Source organism: Balaenoptera physalus, assembly GCF_965194825.1.
Source record: "Balaenoptera physalus genome assembly, chromosome: 16".
In the NCBI taxonomy this organism is placed as follows: domain Eukaryota; kingdom Metazoa; phylum Chordata; class Mammalia; order Artiodactyla; family Balaenopteridae; genus Balaenoptera; species Balaenoptera physalus.
In genome coordinates, this window is record NC_138898.1 from 62,809,560 (window position 1) to 62,830,163 (window position 20,604).

Consider the following 20,604-nt stretch of genomic DNA (forward strand, 5'->3'; position numbering starts at 1 on the left):
AATCTGGTTATGTTTTTGTCTTTAGGATAAAATCCAAATTCTTTAACAAGATATACAAAATTCTTAATGACTTAGACCCTGAAAACGTTTCTAGGTTTATCTTCTACAGATTCCTTACCTCTTCCTTAATGGCTTCTCAGTAGGTAGTGCTTCTTCTCTCCTTGCCATCACCACATATCCTGTTCTCTTTGCCAGGAATGCTCTCCCCTCTGTACCTCCCAGGCTTGTCTGATGACCCCACTTCTCATCCTTCAATATTCAGTTTAGACACTTGTGACAAACTGTTCTGGCAGAAATTGTCATCTTTGCTCTCCTTACCCTTGGTATTTTGTGCATGCCTATATTATACCTTTATTTTATTGTTTCTGTACATATCTGTTTTCCTAAAAGGACTTGAAATTCGTTTCAGCAGCATTAATGTCTTTATTAATCTGTATATTTTCATCTTTTTAGCACAGTGCTTGGCACACAACATAACGTTCCAAAAAAAAAAGGTTGAATTAATGCAGATTTTCTACTAAATAGTTTTAAAAGAAATGTAAATTTATATACTGTGAATGGGAGTGTAAATTAATCTTTCTGGAAGACATTCTGTCAATATCAAAACTTTACAAATATGCAAGCCTTGTGACTCAATTCTTTGAATAGTTACCTGAAGAAAATAAAGTATAGGGGAAATATGAAAATGTTCATTGCAGTACTATTCATGAAATATAAAACTTTGGAAACCCTTAAATTTCTAGGAATAAGGAATTAATTACAAAAATTAGATTTATATGGTACAACCATATTCAACCATTAAAAATAATGTTGAGGAAGTATATGTATTGATGTAAACATGTTAATAATATAACAAGAGAAGTTATAAAAGTATATATGTAGAGTCATGGTGGAGTAAATGGGCTCAGACTTAACTTTTCTTCAGTAAACAAGTAGAAGACTAAACAAGATATAAGAAAAAAATTTTTAGATATTGCAGTACAGGACTGCAGTCCCTGAGAGAAGGGAAATGCATGAGATGAGCCCTATGGGCTGCCCCAGCTTTCTTCCTAGATTGCGGTGCACTGATGGAGATCCCAAGCAGAGAATGGCTGTCTTGCTGAGGTAAGAGAGATTGGCATTCAGAGAGGCTGAGACAACTGGAATGAGGGGAAGAGTACTATCAGATGAGGAAGCCACTCAGAGAAAGAGCTCCAAGAGGTTAGCATAGGAGTCCTTTTGAGTCTTTGCTGAAATATTAAGTCACACATGCAGAGTGAAATTGCATGAGTCTGGGCAAAGAATGACCAAGGACCTTTACACTAAACAATTTCCAGAGCTCAAACAGCAGTGGGAAATGTTTCAGGTCTGACCAGCCATCATGGTAGATTCTTACTGAATATATGGGTGTAAACTCATCTTAGAGCAAAGGCAACTCTAGCATTGCCCTAATAAAACCGAACTCAGAATTCAACTCACAACCGTGTAAAATTCATAATATCCATCATCCAATTTTAAAAAGTCACTCGAGATATGAGGAAGAAAAATGGAATCCATAACCAGGAGAAAAATCAGTCAAAAGAAACAAACTTAGAAATGACAGATGACAGAATTAACGGACAAGGACCTTAAAAGAACTGATAGAAGTACACTCAGAGATTTAAAGGAAAACATGAACATAATAAGAGAAATAAAAGATATAAAAGAGAACCAAATGAAATAAAAATACTTGAAGTTCAGTGGATGGAATAAATAGCTTATTAAACACCAGAGAAAGAAAAACAAATTGGTATACTGGGATAAATAGTACCTGACCATATAATTTGGAAAGAAGCTATACAAATTAAAGAAAGAATATGAAAAGAAAAGAAAAAGGACTGGGAAAAAGGAATCAGACCTTTAGTAAACTGTGGGACAATATCAAGTGGTCTAACATAGATGTATGGTCAAAAGTTTTACAAATTTAATGAAAAGTACGAGCCCACCATAACCAAGAACTTCATTACTCTGCATGCAGGATAAATACAAAGAAAACCATATCAAGGAACATCATAATCAGTTCCTGAAAACCAGTGATTAACAGCAACAACTTTAGAGCAGTCAGAAAGACACCATATATATAGGATATATAGGGAAGAACAAAGAATGCACAGTTTTCTCAATTGGAACTATGCAAAACAAATCAAATGGCATTATTAAAAGGCTGAGGGAAAATAATTGTCAACCTAGAATTCTATATCCAGCTAATATATCTTACAAACATGAAAGCAAAATTAAGACTTCTGTTTATTAAGATAAACAAAAGTTGTTGCCAGCAGACCTTCACTGTCAAAAATAAAGGAAGTTCTTCAAGCAAAGGGAAAATATCAGATGGAGAGTGGATCTACACAGAGGAATGTAACAGTATGTTGTGGAGTTTATAATTTATGTAGAAGCTAATGTATGCCAACAGTAGTGTGAAAGATGGTCAGAGGAATGGAAGTATGCTGGCTATAAGGGTGTTACATCATGAGTAGTATAATGTTACTTGAGGATAGACTATACGTTATTAAAGATACTAGATACATACATACGGCAGTGCCTAGAGCAATATTTTTTTAAGTGTAAGTATGGCTGATAGACCAATGATGGAGGTAAAATGGAATTTTTAAAATACTCAATCCAAGAGAAGGTGCAAAGAACAAATGACACTAAATAGAGAACAAATTATAGGATGGTAGATTTAAACCCAACCATATTGATAGCTAGAATAAGTATAGAAGGGTCTAAACACTCCATTAAAAAGCACACATTGGGCTTCCCTGGTGGCACAGTGATTGAGAGTCTGCCTGCCAATGCAGGGGACACAGGTTCGAGCCCTGGTCTGGGAAGATCCCACATGCCGCGGAGTGGCTGGGCCCGTGAGCCACAATTACTGAGCCTGCGTGTCTGGAGCCTGTGGTCCGCAACGGGAGAGGCCGCTACAGTGAGAGGCCCGCACACCGTGATGAGGAGTGGCCCCCGCTCGCCGCAACTGGAGAAAGCCCTCGCGCAGAAACGAAGACCCAACACAGCCAAAAATAAATTAATTAATTAAAAAAAAAATTCTATGAGAACAAAGTTTAAAAAAAAAAAATAAGCACACATTGTTGGACTGGATAACAAAACAAAACCCAACTATGTGACAACTACATGATGTACGTTAAATATAAATATATGGATAGGTTAAAGTTAAAAGGATGTAAGAAGAGAAGCCATGCAAAACATACAAACACTAATCATAAGAAAGCTAGAGTGACTATATTATTATCAGATAGACTTCAGAACAAGAAATATTACCAGGGATAAAGAAGGCTGTTTCATAACAGTAAAGCAATCATTTCATCAGAAAGACACACTAAACCTACGTTTATGCATATAATAGTAGAACTTCAAAATTCCTGATATAAAAACTGATCAGACTGAAATTATAAGTGGACAAACAATTATAATTGGAGGTTCCAACACTCCCTTCTCAGTAATCGATATAATATGTAGTCAGTAAAGTTTTGGAAGCCTGGGCAATACTATCAACCAACTTAACCTACTTGACATTTATAGAACACTCAAACCCAGCCACAGAAGAATACACATTCATTTTAAGTGCATATGAAACATATCAGGTTCTGGACCATAAAACTAGTCTCACTATATGTAAAAGTTTAGAGAACATACTCTGTATGATTACAGATACAATTAAATTAGTAATAACAGAAAGCTAGTTGGGAAATCCCTAGATATTTGGAAGCTAAAGATTACATTTCTAGATAACCCATGAGTCAAAGAAGAAATCAAAAGGAAAGTTTAAAAATATTTTGAACTGAATGAAAATGAAAACAGCATATCAAAATCTGAGGAATGCAGCTAAAGCCGTGCTTAGAAGGCAATTGCTAGCATTAAATGTTTATAGTAGGAAAAATGGAAAGTCTAAAATGAATAATCTAAGATTCTGCATTAAGATGCTAGGATAAAAAGAACAAATTAAACCCAGAGCAAGTAGATGACACTTCACTAGAGAAGATATGGGGATGGCAAATAAACACAAGACATCCTCAACATTGTTATTCATTAGGGAAGTTAAGACCACAATGAGATACCACAACACATCCACTAAAATGGCTAAAATGGGGCTTCCCTGGTGGCACAGTGGTTGAGATTCTGCCTGCCAATGCAGGACACACGGGTTTGAGCCCTGGTCTGGGAAGATCCCACATGCCGCGGAGCGGCTGGGCCCGTGAGCCACAATTACTGAGCCTGCGCGTCTGGAGCCTGTGCTCCGCAACAAGAGAGGCCGTGACAGTGAGAGGCCCGCGCACCGCGATGAAGAGTGGCCCCCGCTTGCCACAGCTAGAGAAAGCCCTCACACAGAAACGAAGACCCAACACAGCCAAAAATAAATAAATAAACAAAGTAAACAATGCGTTTAAAAAAAATACATTTAAAATGGCTAAAATGAAAACAACTGAAAATATACAAAGTGTCGGTGAGGATGTGGAGTGACCTGGAATTCTCATGTTTTGCTGGTAGAAGTGTAAAATGGTGAAACCACTTTGGAAGTGGTCTGGCAGCTTCTCAAAACATTAGCTATACTCTTAGCAAATGACACTATTATTCCACCTTTAGGTATTTATCCAAGACAAATGAAAACCTACATCTACACAAAGACTTTTACACAAATGTTCATAGCAACTTTATTCATAATAGCACTGAACTATAAACAGTCCAAATGTCCATCAATAGATAAATAGGTTGTGGCATATCTATCTCTACAGCTAAGTACTACTCAACAATAAAAATGAACAAAATATTATTATATGCAACAACATTGATTAATCTCAGAAATAAATGTTGGGCAAAAGAATTGTACATACTGTGTGATTTGCTTTATGTCAAATTCTAGAAAAGGCCAATCTAATCTTTAGTGACAACAGACCTGTGGTTTCATGGGGCCAGCGGTGAGAGAGGGATTGAGAATGTTACAAAGACCAAGTTCATACTGCTCGCTGCACAACAGGCCAATAGATCGAGAGATGAGTTGTTGAGTCAAGGAATGGAGAAGATGGTGGACTAGTGTCCCAAAGAACCATCTTCTCCGAATTAGAATTCAGGCTCCTTTTATACTAAAAGAGGAAGGGTGTGTGGGTGGTTGCTGCAAACTTCTTGGGGCTGGAATCCTTTTTTCTTGGCAGCTAGCTGTCCAAGTAGGTCATTTCACAATGTTGCTATAAACCTCCAACAAGACAAATGTTATTGTCTGTTCTACAACTTTTTATCTCTTTTTAAATGGATAAGTGTTATACCTTTTAAGGTCAGGGCCTTGAGAATGAGCTATCCTGTGTATTTCAGGCTACCGGCAACATTTTTAACTTGTAGCAAAAGCAATAGAATACAAAGGTTAAAGTAAAACAAACAGATCCAATGTGGAGTCAGATTTGTTCTTCCATATTACCAGAAGGGACACTATTTGGGGTAATAAAAACATTCTGTCTTGATTTTGGTGGTGGTATCACAACTGTACATTTGTCAAAACCCAAAGAATGGCACATTTAAAATGGGTACATTTGGGGGGACTTCCCTGGTGGTCCAGTGGTTAAGACTTCACCTTCCAATGCAGGGGGTGTGGGTTCGATCTCTGGTTGGGGAGCTAAGATCCCACATGCCTTGGGGCCAAAAAACCAAAACATAAAACAGAAGCAATATTGTAACAAATTCAATAAAGACTTTAAAAATTGTCCACATCATGGAAGCAACCTAAGTGTCCATCGACAGATGAATGGATAAAGATGTGGCACATATATACAATGGACTATTAGCCATAAAAAGAAACGAAATTGAGTTATTTGTAGTGAGGTGGATGGACCTAGAGTCTCATACAGAGTGAAGTAAGTCAGAAAGAGAAAAACAAATACCGCATGCTAACACATATATATGGAATCTAAAAAAAAACAAAAAATGGTTCTGAAGAAATTAGGGGCAAGACAGGAATAAAGATGCAGACGTAGAGAATGAACTTGAGGACATGGGGAGGGGGAAGGGTAAGCTGGGACAAAGTGAGAGAGTGGCATGGACATATATACACTACCAAATGTAAAATCGATAGCTAGTGGGAAGCAGCCACATAGCACAGGGAGATCAGCTCGTTGCTTTGTGTCACCTAGAGGGCTGGGATAGGGAGGGTGGGAGGGAGACAAAAGAGGGAGGAGATATGGGGATATATGTATATGTATAGCTGACTGACTTTGTTATACAGCAGAAACTAACACACCATTGTAAAGCAATTATACTCCAATAAAGATGTTAAAAAAAAAAAAAGGTCCACACCAAAAGAATCTAAAAAAATAAAATGGGTACATTTTATTGTATGTAAGTTATATCTGAATAGTTAATTTTTAAATACAAACTTTAAAAATCATGTCTACAATGTAAATATTTACATAAGTGAACGTGCGTCTACATGTGCATATACATGCAGCAAAGGATCTGAAAGGTCAAACACCGAAGTGGTAAGTTGAGACCAGAGGCCACAATTCTCACATAGCAGTTTAATGAGGAGGAACCTTAAAATAGTCGGGTACTGGCTCCTGTTGCTTTGAGAATACAAAGTGCTAAAGTAACCATTCCTGGGACTTCCCTGGTGGCACAGTGGTTAAGAATCCACCTGCCAAAGCTGGGGACACGGGTTCGATCCCTGGTGCGGGAAGATCCCACATTGCCGCGGAGCAACTAAGCCTATGCACCACAACTACTGAGCCTGTGTTCTAGAGCCCGTGTGTCACAACTACTGAGCCCACGTGCTGCAGCTACTGAAGCCTGCGCGCCTAGAGCCTGTGCTTCACAACAAGAGAAGCCACCGTAATGAGAAGCCCGCGCACCACAACAAAGAGTAGCCCCCACTCGCTGCAACTAGAGAAAGCCTGCGTGCAGCAACCAAGACCCAACACAGCCAAAAAAATAAAATAAATTTTAAAAATGTAACAATTACTCATTTTTATATAGATAAGGATAAAAGCTGCAGAGTATTTACAAGACATTAACATTGGTGACACAAAGGATCTAAACGTAAACTGGTTTGGGATAAAAGTCCTGTTTTGTCTCTTATCATAAAGTTGAGTTTCTGTCTTAGCCTGTTTTAATTTGCCAAGGGCTTGTTGACTTACTACCTTGAAAGAAGGAATGTTAGTTATGGGAAGTTATATCTATTAGAATTTTTTTTTGTATGAAACTGTTCACTTGAAAATTTAAAGGAGGTTATTTGTATCAGCTCTTGTGCATTGATTAACCTGCAGATTATGATTTCACAAATCTAGGTCTAATTAACAAACCAGTTTAAAAGGGTGTATAGATTCTCTTACAATTTGTAATTTTTAAAATTTATTTCTTATACAGCAGGTTCTTATTAGTTATCTGTTTTATACATATTAGTGTATATATGTCAATCCCAATCTCCCAGTTCATCCCACCAGCACCCCCCCCCACTTTCCCCCCTTGGTGTCCATAGGTTTGTTCTCTACATCTGTGTCTCTATTTCTGTCTTGCAAACAGGTTCATCTGTACCATTTTTCTAGATTCCACATATATGTGTTAATATATGATATTTGTTTTTCTCTTTCTGACTTACTTCACTCTGTATGACAGTCTCTAGGTCCATCCATGTCTCTACAAATGACCCAATTTCATTCCTTTTTATGGCTGAGTAATATTCCATTGTGTATATGTACCACATCTTCTTTATCCATTCATCTGTTGATGGGCATTTAGGTTGCTTCTGTGACCTGGCTATTGTAAATAGTGCTGCAATGAACATTGGGGTGCATGTTTCTTTTTGACTTATGGTTTTCTCTGGGTATATGCCCAGTAGTGGGATTGCTGGGTCATATGGTAATTCTATTTTTAGTTTTTTAAGGAACCTCCATATTGTTCTCCATAGTGGCTCTATCAATTTACATTCCCACCAACAGTGCAAGAGGGTTCCCTTTTCTCCACACCCTCTCCAGCGTTTGTTGTTTGTAGATTTTCTGATGATGCCCATTCTAACTGGTGGAGGTGATACCTCACTGTAGTTTTGATTTGCATTTCTCTAATGATTAGTGATGTTGAGCAGCTTTTCATGTGCCTCTTGGCCATCTGTATGTCTTCTTTGAAGAGATGTCTATTTAGGTCTTCTGCCCATTTTTTTATTGGGTTGTTTGTTTTTTTAACATTGAGCTGCATGAGCTGTTTATATATTTTGGAGATTAATCCTTCGTCCGTTGGTTCGTTTTCAAATATTTTCTCCTACTCTGAGGGTTGTCTTTTCATTTTGTTTATAGTTCCCTTTGCTGTGCAAAAGCTTTTAAGTTTCATTAGGTCCCATTTGTTTATTTTTGTTTTTATTTCCATTACTCTAGGAAGTGGGTCAAAAAAGATCTTGCTGTGATTTATGTCAAAGAGTGTTCTTCCTATGTTTTCCTCTAAGAGTTTTATAGTGTCCAGTCTTACATTTAGGTCTTTAATCCATTTTGAGTTTATTTTTGTGTATGGTGTTAGGCAATGTTCTAATTTCATTCTTTTACGTGTAGCTGTCCAGTTTTCCCAGCACCACTTATTGAAGAGGCTGTCTTTTCTCAGTTGTATATCCTTGCCTCCTTTGTCATAGATTAGTTGACCATAGGTGCGTGGGTTTATCTCTGGGCTTTCTATCCTGTTCCATTGAACTATATTTCTGTTTTTGTGCCAGTACCATATTGTCTTGATTACTGTAGCTTTGTAGTATAATCTGAAGTCAGGGAGTCTGATTCCTCCTGCTACATTTTATTCCCTCAAGACTGCTTTGGCTATTCAGGGTCCTTTGTGTCTCCATACACATTTTAAGATTTTTTGTTCTAGTTCTGTAAAAAATGTCACTGGTAATTTGATAGGGATTGCATTGATTCTGTAGATTGCTTTGAGTAGTATAGTCATTTTCACACTATTGATTCTTCCAATCCAAGCACATGGTATATAGCTCTCCATCTGTTTGTGTCATCTTTGATTTCTTTCATCAGTGTCTTATAGTTTTCTGAGTACAGGTCTTTTACCTCCTTAGGTAGGTTTATTCTTAGGTATTTTATCCTTTGTGTTGCAATGGTGAATGGGATTGTTTCCTTAATTTCTCTTTCTGATCTCTTGTTGTTAGTGTATAGGAATGCAAGAGATTTCTTTGCATTAATTTTGTATCCTGCAACTTTACCAAATTCATTGATTAGCTCTAGTAGTTTTCTGGTGGCATCGTTAGGATTCTCTATGTTAGTATCATGTCATCTGCAGGCAGTGACAGTTTTACTTTTTTCTTCCAATTTGTATTCCTTTTATTTATTTTTCTTCTCTGATTGCTGTGTCTAGGACTTCCAAAACTATGTTGAATAATAGTGGCGAGAGTGGACATAGATTTCTTGTTCCTCATCTTAGAGGAAATGCTTTCAGTTTTTCACCACTGAGAATGACGTTTGCTGTGGGTTTGTTGTATATGGCCTTTATTATGTTGAGTTTCCTTCTATGCCCACTTTCTGGAGAGTTTTTATCATAAATGGGTGTTGAATTTTGTCAAAAGCTTTTTCTGCATCTATTGAGATCATATGGTTTTTATTCAATTTGTTAATATGGTGTATCACACTGGTTGATATGCTTATATTGAAGAATCCTTGCATCCCTGCGATAAATCCCACTTGATCATGGTGTATGATTCTTTTAACTTGTTGTTGGATTCTGTTTGCTAGTGTTTTGTTGAGGATTTTTGCATCTGTGTTCATCAGTGATATTGGTCTGTAATTTTCCTTTTTTGTAGTATCTCTGGTTTTGGTATCAGGGTGATGGTGGCCTTGTAGAATGAGTTTGGGAGTGTTCCTTCCCCTGCAGTTTTTTGGAAGAGTTTGAGAAGGATGGGTCTTAGCTCTTCTCTAAATGTTGGATAGAATTCACCTGTGAAGCCATCTGGTCCTGGACAGTCCTGGACTTTGGTTTGTTGGAAGAGTTTTAATCACAGTTTCAATTTCATTACTTGTGATTGGTCTGTTCATATTTTCTATTTCTTCCTGGTTTGGTTGTGGAAGGTTATATCTTTCTAAGAATTTGTCCATTTCTTCCACGTTGTCCATTTTATTGGCATAGAGTTGCTTGTAATAGTTGCTTATGATGCTTTATATTTCTGCGATGTCCGTTGTAACTTCTCCTTTTTCATTTCTAATTTTATTGATTTGAGTCCTCTCCCTCTTTTTCTTGTTGAGTCTGGCTAAAGGTTTATCAATTTTATTTATCTTCTCAAAGAACCAGCTTTTAGTTTTATTGATCTTTGCTATTGTTTTCTTTGTTTCTATTTCATTTATTTCTGCTCTGATCTTTATGATTTCTTTCCTTCTACTAATTTTGTGTTTTGTTTGTTCTTTCTCTAGTTCCTTTAGGTGTAAGGTTAGATTGTTTGAGATTTTTCTTGTTTCTTGAGGTAGGATTGTATTGCTATAAACTTCCCTCTTAGAACTGCTTTTGCTGCATCCCATAGGTTTTGGATCGTCGTGTTTTCATTGTCATTTGTCTCTAGGTATTTTTTGATTTCCTCTTTGATTTCTTCAGTGATTTCTTGGTTATTTAGTAACGTATTGTTTAGCCTCCATGTGTTTGTGTTATTTTACGTTTTTTTTCCCTGTAATTTATTTCTAATCTCAAAGCATTGTGGTTGGAAAAGATGTTTGATATGATTTCAGTTTTCTTAAATTTACCGAGCCTTGATTTGTGACCCAAGATGTGATCTATCCTGGAGAATGTTCCGTGTGCACTTGAGGAGAAAGTGTAATCTGCTATTTTTGGATGGAATGTCCTATAAATATCAATTAAATCTATCTGGTCTAATGTGTCATGTAAAGCTTGTGTTTCCTTATTAATTTTCTGTCTGGATTATCTGTCCATTGGTGTAAGTGAGGTGTTAAAGTCCCTCACTATTATTGTGTTACTGTCAATTTCCTCTTTTATAGCTGTTAGCAGTTGCCTTATGTATTGAAGTGCTCCTATGTTGGGTGCGTATATATTTATAATTGTTATATCTTCTTCTTGGATTAATCCCTTGATCGTTATGTAGTGTCCTTCCTTGTCTCTTGTAACATTCTTTATTTTAAAGTCTGTTTTATCTGATATGAGTATTGCTGCTCCAGCTTTCTTTTGATTTCCATTTGCATGGAATATCTTTTTCCATCCCCTCACTTTCAGTCTGTATGTGTCCCTAGGTCTGAAGTGGGTCTCTTGTAGACAGCATATATATGGGTCTTGTTTTTGTATCCATTCAGTGAGCCTGTGTCTTTTGGTTGGAGCATTTAATCCATTCACGTTTAAGGTAATTATTGATATGTATGTTCCTATTACCATTTTGTTAATTGTTATGGGTTTGTTTTTGTAGGTCCTTTTCTTCTCTTGTGTTTCCCACTTAGAGAAGTTCCTTTAGCATTTGTTGTAGAGCTGGTTTGGTGGTGCTGAATTCTCTTAGCTTTTGCTTGTCTGTAAAGCTTTTGATTTCTCCATCGAATCTGAAAGAGATCCTAGCCGGGTAGAGTAATCTTGGTTGTAGGTTCTTCCCTTTCATCACTTTAAATATATCATGCCACTCCCTTCTGGCTTGTAGAGTTTCTGCTGAGAAATCAGCTGTTAACCTTATGGGAGTTCCCTTGTATGTTATTTGTCATTTTTCCCTTGTTGCTTTCAATAATTTTTCTTTGTCTTTAATTTTTGTCAGTTTGATTACTATGTGTCTCAGCATGTTTCTCCTTGGGTCTATCCTGCCTGGGACTCTCTGTGCTTCCTGGACTTGGGTGGCTATTTCCTTTCCCATGTTAGGGAAGTTTTCAAATGTAATCTCTTCAAACAGTTTCTCAGGTCCTTTCTGTCTTCTCCTTCTGGGACCCCTATAATGCGAATGTTGGTGCATTTAATGTTGTCCCAGAGGTCTCTTAGGCTGTCTTCATTTCTTTTCATTCTTTTTTCTTTATTTTGTTCCATGGCAGTGAATTCCACCATTCGTCTCCCAGGTCACTTATCTGTTCTTCTGCCTCAGTTATTCTGCTATTGATTCTTTCTAGTTTATTTTTCATTTCACTTATTGTATTGTTCATCTCTGTTTGTTTGTTCTTTAATTCTTCTAGGTCTTTATTAAACATTTCTTGCATCTTCTCGATCTTTGCCTCCATTCTTTTTCCGAGGTCCTGGATCATCTTCACTATCATTATTCTGAATTCTTTTTCTGGAAGGTTGCCTATCTCCACTTCATTTAGTTGTTTTTCTGGGGTTTTATCTTGTTTCTTCATCTGGTACATAGTCCTCTGCCTTTTCGTTTTGTCTGTCTTTCTGTGAATATGGTTTTCGTTCCACAGGCTGCTGAATTGTAATTCTTCTTTCTTCTGCTGTCTGCCCTCTGGTGGATGAGGCTATCTAAGAGGCTTGTGCAAGCTTCCTGATGGAAGGGACTGGTGGTGGGTAGAGCTGGGTGTTGCTCTGGTGGGCAGAGCTCAGTAAAACTTTAATCTGCTTGTCTGCTGATGGGTGGGGCCGGGTTTCCTCACTGTTGGTTGTTTGGCCTGAGGCAACCCAGCACTGGAGCCTACCCGGCTCTTTGATGGGGCTAATGGTGGACTCTGGGAGGGCTCATGCCAAGGAGTATTTCCCAGAACTTCTGCTGCCAGTGTCCTTGTCCCCACGGTGAGCCACAGCCACCCCCCACCTCTCCAGGAGACCCTTCAACACTAGCAGGTAGGTCTAGTTCAGTCTTCTGTGGGGTCACTGCTCCTTCCCCTGGGTCCTGATATGCACACTACTTTATGTGTGCCCTCCAAGAGGGGAGTCTCTGTTTCCCCCAGTCCTGCTGAAGTTCTGCAATCAAATCCCACTAGCCTTCAAAGTCTGATTCTCTAGGAATTCCTCCTCCCATTGCCGGACCGCCAGGTTGGGAAGCCTGACGTGGGGCTCAGAACCTTCACTCCAGTGGGTGGTCTCCTGTGGTATAACTGTTCTCCAGTTTGTGAGTCACCCACCCAGCGGTTATGAGATTTGATTTTATTGTGATTGCGCCCCTCCTACCGTCTCATTGTGGCTTCTCCTTTGTCTTTGGATGTGGGGTATCTTTTTTGGTGAGTTCCAGTGTCTTTCTGTCAATGAGTGTTCAGCAGTTAGTTGTGATTCCGCTGCTCTCGCAAGAGGGAGTGAGCACACATCCTTCTACTCTGCCATCTTGAACCAATCTCATGCATCGATTCTCTTACAATTAAAAGCGTAAAATCATTACCTTTACAAAAATGTTTTTTAACACCAGTAAATAAAGCGATTAATAAGTTATCTTTGAAACACAGTGCAGAATTTAATTATCCTTGTCAGTTAAAAGAAAAATACAAATAAAAAATTTTATTGGGGGAGATTCATAAAGTATGTTAAACAGTTATATCACTGCACACACAGTGGATTAAAAATGATTTTTGCTGCTTGTTAGATATGTTCAAACTTCTGAAATTTTTAGCTGTCTGGCCCTATTACTTTCCAACATGGAGCCCCTTTTCTTACCACCCCGATGATACTTTCCCCAGTTGTCCTCAAACCATTCTTGCGCCTACTAAACCTTCTTTCTCTACCTCACACCCACATTTTCTCTATTTTCCTCCTTTTCTTCTTCTAACCATCTCTCTTTCTTCCATTCTCTCTTCTGTCTCTCCTCCCTCCCCCTCCCTTTCAACAGTCCACAATTGATGTCTAATTCCCTCTAGGCTACCATGAGATACCTCCAACCCCAGCCTGCATGAGTTTTATTTTGAATTCCCAGGCCTTGTTGGTATCACACATTCTTATAGGATTGTAAACAGTTCTGTGTTTGCAAACATCCTTGTTGACCTAACAGAGCAAAATCTGCCTCTGAGACTGCTAAGCAGGAATTCCCTCTCCCGTGGGTAATTTTTCCTAGTTCCCAGTTGCATCATGACATTAGTGTTTACCTTAAGTGAGGAATTTTTGTCACATTAAAGAAAAATTCTCTATATTTGATACATTTTCATATCAAAAGTTGTCTTCTTATTTCACAGTTTTATAATTTTAGTTCACATTTAATTACTACCCAAGATGTGAACTACTGTTTGCTCTAAAGGCTATGGGATTGATTATTGCAGATACATTTTACTTTTAAACCTTCTGTTGTTCACAGAAAGTCCAGTATCCACGCTTGAGTTACCTACGAAAGCTATTTCAATCTCAAAAGAGACAACCCCAGTGGCACAAAATGCAGCCCAGGTACTGATATGAAATGTTCTGTAAGGGATATTCATTCCAAATTGAGTGGAAGTACCCATTTTACTCATAAAGAAACATTTGGGTTACATTTCATCTTAGAAAGCACTTTAATATGCTTTTTTAAATGTGCTATTGTGAGTCTACTTTAATTTAATTGAATTTTCCAGAAGGTACAGAATTAAAACAACTACATTTTTTTAGGCCAACAACAAATTGGAAAAGATTTTTAAGAGTAATAACCATTGTTGATGAAGGTGGATGGAAATGGGTGTTCTCCTACACTCACACTTTTCATGTTTGGGAACACAGGTTTGGAAATGAGATGGAATATTTCTCCAGAATGTCTGGGACCTAACCCATTCTGGATTAGTGATATTCCAGAGTGTAGAGATCTTAACTCTAAAAGAAGCTTATGCTTGAAAGAAACTGGATCCAGCCTCACGTGTCCTTGAAGCATCCTTTTGTTCTTATGATTTTGATAAATGGATTGAGGAATGGGAAATATATATTGTAGAACTGCAGTTGACCACTTAAAAAAAATCAGACCCCACCGATTCAGCTTGCTAAACTTTTTATAAATGTGTTTTAGGTTCTTGAGTCCTTTGAGCACCTGCCACCTCTCCCAGAACCACCACCACTATTACCCGAACTGGTAGACAAAATCCGAGACACACTTCCTCCCCAGAAGCCTGAGCTCAGGGTAAAACGGGTGCTGAGACCCAGGGGCATTGCCCTGACTTGGAACATAACCAAAATCAATCCCAAGTGTGCCCCCGTGGAAAGCTACCACCTCTTCCTGTGCCATGAGAACCCTAACAATAAGCTGATCTGGAAGAAAATTGGAGAAATTAAAGCTTTTCCACTCCCAATGGCCTGTACTTTATCTCAGTTTTTAGCTTCCAACAAATATTATTTTACTGTCCAGTCAAAAGACATTTTTGGGCGATATGGACCATTTTGTGATATAAAATCTGTTCCTGGGTTTTCTGAAAATCTTACCTAAAAGTATGAAAAGTATTTGATAATTATATATTGTACTACATTTTGTTTTTTCATACTTCAGTTGTTTACAATGTTTCTCTAACACTATTCGATGTCTTAAAGGGCCAGTTCAGATTGTGAACCCTTTATACGGGGACAGTCCTCTTCCCTATGTTGTAAGTGGCCTGTAGTTTCATGAATTTCTGATTTGCATTCAATAAATACTTCCAATGGATATGTTCTAAGAAATACACTATCATGGACCCATGTCGCTAAGCTGTGTTAGGTACAATACGTTTGGTGACTGTGGAGCTACTGCTTCTATCAGAAGCCCTAGGATGTAAGCAACCACCATTTCCTCTCTTGAAAATCAGCTTTTGGTGACCTGCTTGTGGTCAGTATAGGTACGGGAAAATTCAGCTCTTTACTGAGGCCAGATCATCCTTGGGGTGCATCTCCACCAAGATTTTATGAAAATAGATGTCTTCCCATTCTGTTCAAATTCTAAGGGCTATTAATTTGTGCCCCTCCCTACTCCCCCCCTTTTTTTTAGGCCATGTCAATCATTTAGGGAAATAGTCTAGGTTTTCCCGAAATCGGTTTGTATACTTACATACATAATAAAACTAGTTAAACGTTGTGTGCTGTGTACACAAATAATACAGTATCTCTTGTAAAATAAAAAATTACCCAACCTGCTATTTCAGTTGAGGAAAATAGAGTTGTCTGCCTTAGATTTAAGGCTTTAATTTGCTGATTCCCTAATGAGACCCTTTGCTTATTTCCTGGCTACCATCATTACTTACAACATAACACTAAGGGGCTCCCATAGATGTCCTGCTTACCTCTGTCTGAGGGAACACTGATGTGAGCTGTGGCTCCTACAAGTAGCCCAAGAAACTTTTGACGGGTGAGCAGACTGGGTAAGTGTAAGTCAGGCCCTGATGGGACAAACCGTGGATAAGTAATACTAGGACACTGAGAAAACAGAAAAATAACTGTTAGTGTGAACGTCTGTTCAAGAGAGGCATTCTTTTCTGGTATATAGTGAAAGTTCAGGCCTCAGAGGCTCTGAGATTTAAAAAATTGAACAGGAATGGCTTTCCTTGGCATTTTGTGAATGCTGTCACATCTTCAGTCATCAATGAAGATGTTATTTTTCAGTCTCCTGTGTCTACCTTTTAAAACACTATGACTGAAAGAGCCAAATTCTGAGCTGAATTTGCAGAGATGAGCCGCCCTCTGTGAGGCCCTGTTTCAGGCTCGGAGCCGTGGAGCGTGTTCTGCAGCACTGGATGAGGCTTCACTTGAGGACACCTGCACCCGTGGGCTGCCGTCAACTAGCCATTCACTCACTAAGCGAAGCCCAAAGCCTTGACGCCACAACAAGACTTCGGTGTGCATCAGCAGAGCGAAACTGCATCCCAACCAGCAGATCTTCTGGAATGTTGGTAGGTACACAAGTCTTAAGCAAAAGAGCTCTTCACAATAGTAGAATGAGGAGGAATGCTGATAGCAAGCAAGCATCTCACAGCTGGTGGCCCAGAAAGCATTAATGTTTCTTGCCTTTTGGAGGGGCAGGAGCAAGATCTTCAACTGTTAACTATCAGGGACACCAGAAGAGAACCGGCCTGAGAAGAAGACCCAGGACTGTACAGTTACATAGTACAAGGTGAACCCCCCACCTCCACCCAGGAAACGTTTCATGCGCTTTTGGTGGGAAACCTTTATGCCTCCTTTAAGCAACAGAACCAAACTCTTGACTGATGAGCTAAAATTGAATATATTGAGAAAAGGCTGTGGGGCGGTTCCTGGAATCAGCAGGGAGCTGAGAGACTCTGGCTTGGAAAACAGGAAAGGGGAAAAAATGATACTTTGCAACAAATTCCCATGAGGATTCAAACCTGGGACAGTTTATGCAATTTATACCCCATAATGATACGTTAAGATATTTTCTGCCCATTTTAAAGATGTGGAAACAGGTCCAGGGAGCTTGGTTGGCTTGCCCGAGTCACAGAGACCCAGCCCATTCACACACGGCACCCTGGTCCTGGGTTCTGGCTGTACACACAGGCTGTGCGGCCTCGTGGGGACAATGGGCAGAACAGAAAGCCTTCCCCACTGTCCTTGCTGCCTTGTGGTTCCAGAATCAAAACCCAGACATCAGATTGGCTTATCCTAGGGCATGTGTCAAAGCTGCAAGGTGAACAAGAAAGCAAACCTCTGGCATTTTTGGTCAGTGAGAGGTATACTCCGCTACTCTTGACACTCAGGGTAGGTGTAGTGGCTTTGGATGATGTCCATGTCGCTAAGCTGGAACTACCTTTCCCAGGATGTCCTTCCCTGGCTGGTTCAAGTTTAGCGTTGGTCACGAGACACTGCATGCAATTTGGAGCAGAAGCGAAACATCAGTTCTGTGTTTTATGTTCTGAAGATAGATACAGGGCATGAGAGCGTGGAGGCTTCCATGCTCTGCTGGCTCACAGACCCACAGCTCCTGCCAAGTGCCTGGCGAAGTGAAGGGCACCTCTGTTTGCTGCTCTGTGCCTTTCCTATAGGCCATGTTTCCTGTGGCTTCGAGGCTGGAGGTGGTCACACACAGACGTGCTTCCAGTTTGTACTTGCTCTTGTCCGCTTCCTTCCTTCCTTCCTGACGGCCACCTGGCTGACCTCGCGCGACTCCAGACTCAACACTAGACCCAGAGGGAACAGTTTGCATAGGCTTCTCCACCAGCTGTCCCACACTGGGCCAAGTCTAGCCCCTCTAATCAGTTCCAAGTTCTATAGTTTTGATGGCTTCCTCACCAAGACCACAGGGCCCCCAGACAGAGGAGGCGCATCCTCACCCCGGGAGTTGAGTATCAGGGCGGTAGCTTGTGCAACTGTCCTGGACACTGAATGTCTCATGTGTTGTTCTCGTGGGATGAGGAATTCACAGACAGACCCTGAGTCTGAAAGCCAGTTCCAACACTTACTGTGAGGTCGGCATCTCTCTGAGCCTCCTTTTTCTCAATGTGTAGAATGCAGTGCTGACTCCTTCCTTCTGCCTCTTTCTCCCTCTCTTTCCTTGTTTAACTGGTTCTGCTGCCTGAGCTCAAGAGCCCTGATTCAGGGTCATTGTAAGGAGTTAACGATGTAACATAGAATACCTAGGATGAAGCAAGTCCTTTATTAGTAAATGGTAGAAAGCAAAAACATAAAACCTTTGCTGGGGATGGGTAAATTAGAAATACCTTGTTTCCGAGGTAACTGCTAATTTACTGGGCCAAAGGGTCAGCAGGAGATGGCATGTCACTCAGAGGTGGCCACGGAGATAGAAGAAAATTCTTCTAAAAATCATAATGTGAACACGTTTCCAAGATGGAGATAGAGGCAGAGATTGGAGTGATGCAGCCACCAGCCAAGGAACACCGGCGCCCCCGGAAGCTGGAAGAGCGTCTGGAGGGAGCACAGCCCGGCCAACACCTGGATTTCAGGCGTGTCCAGAGCCGCGAGAAAATACATTTCTGTTGTTCTGAGCCACCAAGTTTGTGGTAATTTGTTACGGCAGCCCTGGGAAACTAACACAAGCACTCTTCCCTGGGACCACGATTTGTTCAAAACATGGACACCTGGCCCTTACCCCATATGCTGCGGAGGTGGGGCCTCCTGTGTGTTCCTAGACACTCATGTTGGCCGGGGGGGTGGTTTTATGCCCACAACATGGAAGATGCAAAGCCTCTGCCAATCATTTCACAATGTCTTCTGTCAGTGAGATGTGCCCGACATTGTGAAATCAGATGGTGGCTTTCACTGGTAGATGGCAGCTGTTGAAGAATAATCAGTATCAAGGCTTCAGAGAACAAAGAGCCTTATTTGGGGTCCTAAGAATTGCAATTCGGGAGTCACAGATTCAGCTAAAACCAAAAGACTGTTCTGGGGAAGAGGGAGTCAGGGGCTTATAAAGGCAAAAGCCACTAGATTATTGTCTGGCGAGAATTATGACTGACGCAAAAAGGAAATATTTGTCTTTAAGGGATAGGCTGAAACGAGTTATTTAGGGTAAGGGTCTAATAGGTATCTTGAGCTTCTGGAACATTGTGCAGATGTTCTGGATGCCCGCGTTAAGATACTAAGTGGTCAAAGGTCAGATTCCACCCGGAATGAGACGTGCGTGAGTCCCACTTCCTCAACAGCCTCCTGGCTCCTTTTCAGAGAGCTCTCTTAGCAATACTCACTCCATCTTATTTTCCTTTGACACAGCTGAAGTGGCAAATGCTCAGAGATAGATAGACTTAAATTACCTGTTACCACAAATCCAGAGGATAGAGTTAAATCATTGAATTTTAAAAATCAGGAGTCCTATAATGCAGACAAATCTAATTCAGTCAGTTCCTACCTTTCAGCCTCCTGAGATTTTCTCGGGGAGGATGTGGCTATTTGATTTTTTTTAATCCGTGTTGAAAGGGATCAAAACATGCCACCACAAAATATGCCACTTTGATGGGCTTCCCTGGTGGCTCAGTGGTTGAGAGTCTGCCTGCCAATGCAGGGGACAAGGGTTTGAGCCCTGGTCTGGGAAGATCCCACATGCCGCGGAGCAAGTAGGCCCGTGAGCCACAATTACTGAGCCTGCACGTCTGGAGCCTGTGCTCCGCAACAAGAGAGGCCGCGATAGTGAGAGGTCCGCGCACCGCGATGAAGAATGGCCCCCGCTTGCCGCAGCTAGAGAAAGCCCTCGCACAGAAACGAAGACCCAACACAGCCATAAATAAAATAAATAAATGCCACTTTGGCGTAAGGATTATGTTGAGCTGAACGCATTTGAGAAAACCGAAGACACAGGAAGAGCTCGCTTCACTCCCCCTTTCTGCCTAAAATCAAGGCATAAATTTCCACTTGTAAAGGTGACATAAATTTCCCTCTGTAAAGGGGTTTCCCTCTCCAGTACCTGGAAGACCTGAGATGAATCTGCATAACAAACCCTATTAAGCAAACCTTTATCTGCTATATATTTCCTAGTCAACTTCCCACAATTTACCACCTCTAGGAGCCCCAAATCCCTTTCCTTTGTCACTTCCCCATAATTTAATCGCCCTTTGTTAAAGCCCTCCAGGTCTAACCACTTCTTTGGGGTTTCACATGTTTTCTCTGAAACCTCTGTGCATGTAAAAATATTAAAATTTGTATTCCTTTTCTCCTGTTAATCTGTCTTTTGTCAGTTTAATTCACAGGCTCCATTCATAGCCCCTAGAAGGGAAGAGGAAGTTTTCTTCCTCTACAATGTGAACTATGGGTGGTAGAACTGTGTTGGGGTAAAGAGTCCCACCCACTGGGATCTAATCCTCCAAATGCACAAGCAAAGTCTGAGACGACAGAGAC

At 40.1% G+C, this 20,604-nt stretch overlaps 1 protein-coding gene across 6 annotated transcripts in view; it reads left to right on the forward strand.

The window, feature by feature from the left end:
- The window catches only part of ATF7IP2 (activating transcription factor 7 interacting protein 2), a 63,336-nt gene extending 44,785 nt beyond the window's left edge, over window positions 1-18,551 (forward strand). For all 6 annotated transcript variants that reach the window (XM_082432505.1, XM_082432504.1, XM_082432506.1 and 3 more), the window contains 2 exons: window positions 14,177-14,262; window positions 14,852-18,551. In XM_082432505.1, coding sequence (XP_082288631.1) covers window positions 14,177-14,262; window positions 14,852-15,265 — 500 coding nt within the window. In that variant the 3' untranslated portion in view covers window positions 15,266-18,551. The remainder of the gene's footprint in view (window positions 1-14,176; window positions 14,263-14,851) is intronic.
- Window positions 18,552-20,604: the final 2,053 nt, after the last annotated feature.